This window comes from Salvelinus sp. IW2-2015, linkage group LG12 (genome assembly GCF_002910315.2).
Source record: "Salvelinus sp. IW2-2015 linkage group LG12, ASM291031v2, whole genome shotgun sequence".
NCBI lineage: Eukaryota > Metazoa > Chordata > Actinopteri > Salmoniformes > Salmonidae > Salvelinus > Salvelinus sp. IW2-2015.
The window spans coordinates 790,159-797,872 of record NC_036852.1 but is presented as its reverse complement, the minus strand read 5'-3'; the positions used below and the strand labels follow the sequence as shown (position 1 = coordinate 797,872).

Sequence of the window (7,714 nt, the reverse complement as noted above, 5' to 3'; positions counted from 1 at the left end):
TAACAACCAAGGACCTAAGCATTTCAAAACTGTTATTAGATCAAATAAGCCATTACATTTTGTGTTAATTAAATTTGACACTCATTGACCTCCATACAAAAACTCACCTGCTGGAGAACACAGATTTTGGGCCCAGTTATCCCTCTCGCTTTGCCTCTTCCTCTCTGTACTGAACACACCCCAGAATTGGTCTGCCTGTGTAAGTCCAGCCTTTTAATAGCAAATCTGTAGTCATTCTCCAGCCATTACTGTATTCTTATAGATGGCACAGTCTATAAGAGTATAATCCAAATGTCTTACCAGTAAAACAAACAGAGAAAGGAAACACCAACACGCAGAAGAGGGATCGGGGTCACTAAACGACCAGTGTTGGGCTCCTTGATTTTTATTACAAAATATTGATTTCCCACAATTAACAGTACATATTTAGCCAAAACAAAGAACGGAAACAGCCAGCGGTTGGTAATGGATGACTAAGTGTTTACTCCAGAACAGACCACAGCGGAGAAAACAGGAGTTACTACAACAGGGGTGGCCAATCTGACCCAGGCTTTTGTTCCAGTCAAGCAGTCTGATTCAACAAGCCCATTAATCATCATCTTCATTAGACTGACTAAATGAAATGGGTGTGTTGCGAGAACAAAACCCTGCACCCACAGACCTTTTGTGGATAAGATTGGCCACCCTGAACTACAGCATTCTAGTCAAAACCCTGCTGCCTTTCAAGTCGCTGTTACAATCAATTTGAGTGATCATGGAACTCCCAGTGCCGTCTGTCGCTGATATGTCCTCATCCACACATCCCTTAACTCCACATCATGCTCACAAGGATGCAACGTTCTGAATGTTGCAGGTAAATTGAATTGTAGAGGTATGAATCCCTATTTTACTACATGACAGAACTAATGTCTGTTTTAAATTAAATAAAATGTCACTCCAGTCCTCTTTGTATTGTCATTAAGAGTTTGAATCGGGTCGATTGGCCAAAACCATCTTTCCCTGAGTTTGACACAGGCCATGGACAACTGAAGTCTAAAGCACAGAAACAGAAGGCATAGAACAGGACAAAACTCTCATCTCATAACTTAAGCTGCTATTTATCAGTGTGATTTAACTCCTAAGCCCAAACCTCTACCCACAGACAGTTGTTATAAAAGGTGTCCTAATCAGTGCAAACACGGATGGATCAAAAATATTGGGGGGGGGGACTGTTGAAAATGTTTGATTTTTCACAGACCCACCCACACACACATCTCTATCATCCACTAACAGTCACCCCATATCATCCCCACCCAGCACCCCTATCCCGTATCCTCACCACTCTCACAACAGAGAAAATACAAATAAATGGAAAATGAATGATTGAATGGTTATTGGTTTGCAGTCCCTCTGTCAATGCTGTTCCAAAGGAGAACAGCATTGTCGAACATGGTTCCATCTTTTGTTGCTGCTACAGCCACTATTCCATCCACTGGTCTCACAACTCTGTATGTGTATCATCTGGGAGAGAGAGGGGAGGAAGGAGAGGGATTAGTCAACTCTATATGTTTGCCAATCATTGTTATGTATGTATGTATGTATGTATGTATGTATGTATGTATGTATGTATGTATGTATGTATGTATACCTGGCTTGTCCTTCTGTGTGGTGTGGTTCTCTGCTCCTCTCTCCTGGACTCTGTTCTGCAGGCGTTTGATCTCCTGGTCGTAGTCGCTCCACTCTGCTACGATACGAACAGCTGCCTGCAACTTGGGCTCCTTGGTCTGGGGGTTGTTYCACTGGAGGAAGGGTTAAACATTTTAGCTTCACTGTCCAAATAAACACYGAGTGGAGTGTAAAAACACAGACATGACTAGAATCTGCACACACACTTCYTACCAGATCTATAGTCTTGGCCTTTTTCTTAGAGTTGTCGTCACACCAAGTCTCACACCAGAGCCACTCCTGAGGTAGAGACTTGATAGGCACCTGGTGGATCATATTATTAGGCAGATCCTGGAGAGAGAGAGAGAAAATAGGACAATATAATAAATATAGAGTTGGAGCATATTTAACTTCACAAAAGGTTATTTGGGAATATAAAATGTTAGGAAAATCTGAATGTTATACACCCATATTCACTTTTAATACACACACACACACCCCCCCACACACACCTGGTCGAGGTTGGACAGGCTGTTGGGGTCTTGACTCAGGCCTTGGTATTGTCCTCTCAGTCTGTCTCCTGCTGCTATCTTACGGAACTTCTTCAGATCTACCACATACAGAGCACTGGTGAGACAGAGGGTTACACACACGTCAGTATGTACACACACACACACCCTTCTACCACACACACACACACACTCAGTTACCTGATGTGATATTTGCGTCCAGCGAGGTGACTCGCCCAGTAGCCGGACTTCCAGAAGCGGAAGCCGTCCATCTCTCTCCGGCTCTCACAGAACGGTGTGTATCCATACGGCGCTCCTTCAAGGTCAAAGTCTCGGAGCTCCTTCAGGTCGGTACGCACTATCTGTAGGAGGAGAGAGAGTTCTTCTCAGCTTTATGCAAATCAGAGACATGGACATTCAGAGTGTGTGTGTGCGCGCGTGTGTGTACCTGATCTGCGTCCACGAATAAGAACTTGTCGACGGACAGAGGGAACAGGACATCCAGGAAGAGGATCTTGTAACCCCAGATGATCCTCTGTTTCTCGGTCTGCTGGTGTAACCACCGCGGCCACTTATACTGGACTAGTTCATACTGGAAYCCATACTGCTCTGCCATGTACGGYATAAACTCCTGTGGGAATAACATTTATTCTGGAGTAAACTCAATGAAAACTCAATATTGGAAACCCTATTCATACCGCCACATTCAAAGTAAACTCCTAGAGGAGAGAATATTTCTATTTTATACTTAACTACCTTAAATGCCGGGGACAGGTAGTTTTTGAGGAACCAGAACTTGACTGGTGTTTTGGTGTTCTTTAGAACAGACAACATCATGATCCTAAGAGAGAGAAAAAATTGTGGGATTACAACAGACAAACATTTGGAAAAACCACACACGCACACACACACAAGTACCTGAGGAAACGTTCGTAGAGGTGTCCAGAGGCCACAGAGAAGATGTTGATGACATCATCCTTCTCCTGTTTACTCTCCTCCGTCTTCACACCTCCTGTAAACCCTCTGGAGAGAGAAAGAGAACGACACCATCAAATCCAGCAGAGATCAAATAGGTATGAAACAGTAGACAGTGATGTAAACGGTGGAGCTGGATGCTTAGTGAGAGATACCTGGTGAGTGACTCCCAGAAGCCAGAGTCGTTCTCCTGGGATCCATCACTCAACAGCTCCTCACTGAACTTCTCTGGCCTCTTCTGGACCTGATCAACACACGACCAATACGTTACTTAGCAATGGACTTAATGATCAATTTGAATTCAACCTAAGCTTTATTGGGACCTGACAGCAACCAACAATATGAAAGCTGTACTCTACAGCTGGGATCAGAGCAGTACCTTGACTTTGATGATCCGGCTCTTGAAGTTGTTGAGCACCACGATGAGGTCATCAGCGTCTGCTGGAGAGTCTGTTCCATCGTGACTGGAAGAGAGGATGTGAGGTCAGAGAGAGGAACAAGAGGGTGTGCAGGCTTTCGTTCCAGCCCAGCACTAACACGCCTGGTTCCACTAGTCATGTGCTAAACTGAAGACGGCGTGATATGTCGAGATGTGATCTTCAGTACCTGTAGATCTTGTAGATTTCGTCAGACCGTCCTTTCCTCAGCTTCAGGATCCAGGCTCCTGGGTTAGCCTTCAACTGGAAATAACCCTGAGGACGACGACAACACAACGCCCTCGTTCAACCACAACAACGGAGAATAGAAAGGTGTCTGACTATCAACAGAGGTTAGGGTTAGAGGTCAGGGTTGGCAATGACGACAGAGTCAGACGTCAGAGGTGACTCACCAGGTTGGCCATGACGATGGTGTCGACGATGACAGGGTCGGAGGGGGTTCCCAGGGTGAACTGGAGTCCTCTGGGGGGCTGACCTGTACTCACGTCAAAACAGTGACCCTCCAGCAGCAGATGTTCCAACTCGTATTCTGCTGCTACTATACTGTCCACCTAGACAGGGAGAATAGAGAACCATTATTAACCCTTTAAAAAACTACTTTAACACAACAATTAAACAAATACCAGAATACTCAGTCCACAGTCACTACACTCTCCAACTGAAGAGGTGAAGGAAAACATTAGCCAAGGCAACCGTGTTATAAATAACACAATCCTAAAACAAAACAGCACAGAAAACACACCTCTTCCAGGTAGATATTGTCCAGGTCATATCGAGTGCGTATAGACTCCACCATCCAGCTCTCAGGGGTGTTGAGGTTGAGTGTGAAGAGGGGAGTTTGYGGCATGTCCAGGAACTTAGCCAGGGGACCAGGGGAGAAACTACCGTCAGTCTGGAACAACACCTCAGGCTCCAACACATACCGGTAGAAACTGGGAGAAGAGAGGATGGTTTAGAGACACACACAGGAAAAACCCTCAAATACTATCAGGGACTTCTCAGGGTAAGAAAACTAAGACAACAGAAATGAGGTCTCAACAGTTAAAAAAGGATGACCTGCATGGAGTGAAACAGTGTAGCTGGGGTCTGCTCACCTTTTGAGAGGCAGGTCTGAGAGTTTGGACTGGCAGTTCATAAACACCCGCAGGTTCACATTGACCAGCTTCTTCAACACCTGGTGGAGAAAGAGAAGCATGGAGAGAAAGATGGCCGTGAGACAGAGTATTTGGAGTGAGTCAGAACTCCTAAGTGACAGTTATTTGAAGCGGTACGAACCAATAGGAGCGGAGCTAGTTTCTGGGCGTCCCTGGTTACGGGGTCTATCACGGCAACCATGTCAAAGTAGACGTCTCCCTCTGCGGGCCGGATCTTTACAGCACTGTGGACCAATCATAGACCAGACAGAGGTAAACAGAAAGTATATAGGCAATGAATAAAAACATGAAGTAAAATGTTTTATTAGTTACAGTACCTGTATCGGTCATCAGCAAAGGCATGTTCTATCCTGGCCTCTCCTTTGGGCTGAGAGGAGAGCAGAGAGTCGATCTTCATCACCAGGTCACTGGCCCTGTCCTCCTCCACCCCAAACTGCTGGACCTTGCTTTTGATTCGCTCTCCCGAGGTCTTCAAAATGATACTCTCCAATAGGAGGAAGTCATCTTGGTTAAAGACCTCCCCATCCTCTAGCGGACCAATGAGCTGTCGGCAGAGAGAGAAACACCATTGTGACACTTCGATCACAGTAGGAAGCGTGCTAGTGTGTGTGTGTATGTGTGTGTTGTGTGTGTGTTGCCCACTCACCCGTCCGTTGCTGATGACTGCTCTCTGTCCTTTCCCCAGCTTGAGAACGTCTCGGCAGTAGACAGCGTGAGACAGCAGGAAGTCAAACTTAGGACCTTCAAACGCACTCTTAAACAAGGCAACGTCCATACCCTGGAGAGATGGAGAAAAATAGGATTGTTTTTAGAGTATAGGACAGTATAGTAAAGGGTGAGACAGAACGGTGTATAATGTGTGTGTATGACTCTACCCCGACAGTGAACTGTGTGACATCGCCCCCAGTCTCCAGTGCCTTAGCGGTCTCTTCTTTAGCCAGCTTGGTGATGTAGTTTTTAGCGTTGTTAGCTGTCTGGGTCTGTATGGCGGCCCATATCGCCCTGGCAACACGACTGTTCTCCTCGGATGGGCTGTCGCTAGGGTTGTTGATCAGGCCCAATCGCACGTTGTTACTGGTTTTCTGTTGAAGGCAGATTTAGGAGAATCCGTCAGATGGTAGGTTTTTTTGTGTGTGGATTTTTTGGGTCGTGTTATAGTGACATCATGTGTGCTCGTATCAGTGTGACATCATCATACCATGTGTCTGATGGCATCGTATAGTAGCTGGCGTCCCGAAGGTTGGTCAAAATCTCCCACAACCCAGAACGTGACTGGACGGATGTAGCCATCATCTAGAGGAGAGAAGGGAGAGGGAGAGGGAGTTGAAGAGGAGGAGAAGAGAGTAAAGGGTCACAGACCTCCTTAACCCTGAAATGTATGCGGTTTGATGTTGCAGTGCCATCTCAATTCTTAGTCTTTGAGCAAGACTCTCTCGAGCAAAGGCAGTTGGCAGAAACAAACACAAACACATCCAAGCATGTCATCTCACAGAGATGCAAGATGGTGTGATAATGTTGATGAGGAGTGAGATATGGTGGATTCACAGAACTATGGATCGTAATACTGTCTGTTGAGAGAGAAAGAGAGGAAGTGCAGAAAAGGAAATAAGGGTTACCATYGTGGTCCTTGGGGGCCATCCCTGACAGAACAAAAACAAACATACAGAGGAGAAAGAAGAGAATAGATAGACAAGAGATTTAGGGCTGAAAAGTAGGAGCACATAATGTTTAGCTCAATAAGATGAAGGTCTGTATGTGTAGCTGTGTATATATATATATATATATCTTACCCTTCTTGGTCATGTAGTTCATGCTGTTAGCCACAGCAGTGCTCTTCTCTCTGGTGTCCAGGAACAGAAAGCGAGCGTACTGGTCTATGAAATGGTTATCTGTCAGGAAAGAGAGAGGTGGTTAAGATGGTTCCGTCTGTGTGTGTGTGTGTGTGTGTGTGTGTGTGTGTGTGTGTGTGTAACTCACTAGTATTAGATAGGTCCAGGTACGTCCTGGCAGTCGACAGGATTCGGGGGTTGATACGAGGGACAACGTTGGGTTGGGTCATGATGAAATCCACCACATCTTGATCAGTGGCCAGCTCACCCTAGGAAGACACAACAAGAGGTCAGTGTGTGTGTGTGTGTTTCTGTGTGTGTGTGTGTGTGTGTGTGTTTCTGTGTGTGTAACTCACCATGTAGACAGCCCGTTGGTAGAAGCTGGTAGTCTCCAGTATTTTGTGCATGGTGACAGTTTCTAGCTCCTCTGGGTCTAGCTGTTCTCGCTGGTACGGCATTCCGTTGTACATCACCACTGGCAACGGACCTACACCCGTCTGCAAGTAGTAACCACGCCCTTCCTGGAGGCGGAAATAGATAGGGAGACGGTACATGAAAATCATACCGTTCTGTCAAGAAACATAACGGAACATAAAAGCAGAACCATACCTTCCTGTTGTCGTCGTAAGTGGAGTCTGGTCCAAGAATGCTGCCAACCTCCACGTAGGGAAACTTCTTCTCCAACACCTTGACTACATCACCTACACTTAGCTTACCACCGCTAGGCACGCGGTTAAACATCTAGAGAGGGAGAGAGGCGATTCAAATATAGCATTTCCATCTGATTGGTCAGGCTGATGTTCCAGATTACTGGGATTGGTCAAAAGATTCATCAATTATTCTCATTGGTCAGACCGACTCACCGAGATGATGGTGTCGAAGGCGGCGGGAGCGTCCAGCTCTTCTGTGATGTAGTTAAAGGCTCGGAGCAGAGCCACACCTGCATCCTCCATACCATCTACCTCATCAACATCAGACACCACAAACACCAGCCCAATCCTACAACACACACAGCAGGGTTATTAGGGATGGGAATTACCAGGGACCTCACCATACCTAGGTGCCGATACGATATGTATTGCGATTCTCACGATTCTATATGTATTGCGATTCTCACGATTCTATATGTATTGCGCTTCTCACGATTCTGTATGTATTGCGATTCT

The 7,714-nt window shown here is 46.0% G+C and overlaps 1 protein-coding gene across 1 annotated transcript in view; it reads right to left on the bottom strand.

Annotated features, from left to right (window-relative positions):
* Window positions 1–939: 939 nt before the first annotated feature.
* LOC111970841 (UDP-glucose:glycoprotein glucosyltransferase 1) overlaps window positions 940–7,714 on the bottom strand; it is a 14,045-nt gene continuing 7,270 nt past the window's right edge. The window contains exons 6-30 of the mRNA XM_070445862.1: window positions 7,412–7,549; window positions 7,158–7,289; window positions 6,905–7,069; window positions 6,697–6,817; window positions 6,510–6,608; window positions 6,336–6,359; window positions 5,918–6,012; window positions 5,595–5,801; window positions 5,366–5,497; window positions 5,037–5,263; window positions 4,841–4,943; window positions 4,660–4,739; window positions 4,308–4,497; window positions 3,958–4,116; window positions 3,735–3,820; window positions 3,508–3,592; window positions 3,284–3,372; window positions 3,072–3,176; window positions 2,910–2,994; window positions 2,602–2,784; window positions 2,355–2,515; window positions 2,157–2,271; window positions 1,879–1,995; window positions 1,628–1,778; window positions 940–1,500 (exon numbers count right to left, since the gene is read on the bottom strand). Of these exons, the coding sequence (XP_070301963.1) occupies window positions 1,478–1,500; window positions 1,628–1,778; window positions 1,879–1,995; window positions 2,157–2,271; window positions 2,355–2,515; window positions 2,602–2,784; window positions 2,910–2,994; window positions 3,072–3,176; window positions 3,284–3,372; window positions 3,508–3,592; window positions 3,735–3,820; window positions 3,958–4,116; window positions 4,308–4,497; window positions 4,660–4,739; window positions 4,841–4,943; window positions 5,037–5,263; window positions 5,366–5,497; window positions 5,595–5,801; window positions 5,918–6,012; window positions 6,336–6,359; window positions 6,510–6,608; window positions 6,697–6,817; window positions 6,905–7,069; window positions 7,158–7,289; window positions 7,412–7,549 (3,072 nt within the window). The 3' untranslated portion in view covers window positions 940–1,477. The remainder of the gene's footprint in view (window positions 1,501–1,627; window positions 1,779–1,878; window positions 1,996–2,156; window positions 2,272–2,354; window positions 2,516–2,601; window positions 2,785–2,909; window positions 2,995–3,071; window positions 3,177–3,283; window positions 3,373–3,507; window positions 3,593–3,734; window positions 3,821–3,957; window positions 4,117–4,307; window positions 4,498–4,659; window positions 4,740–4,840; window positions 4,944–5,036; window positions 5,264–5,365; window positions 5,498–5,594; window positions 5,802–5,917; window positions 6,013–6,335; window positions 6,360–6,509; window positions 6,609–6,696; window positions 6,818–6,904; window positions 7,070–7,157; window positions 7,290–7,411; window positions 7,550–7,714) is intronic.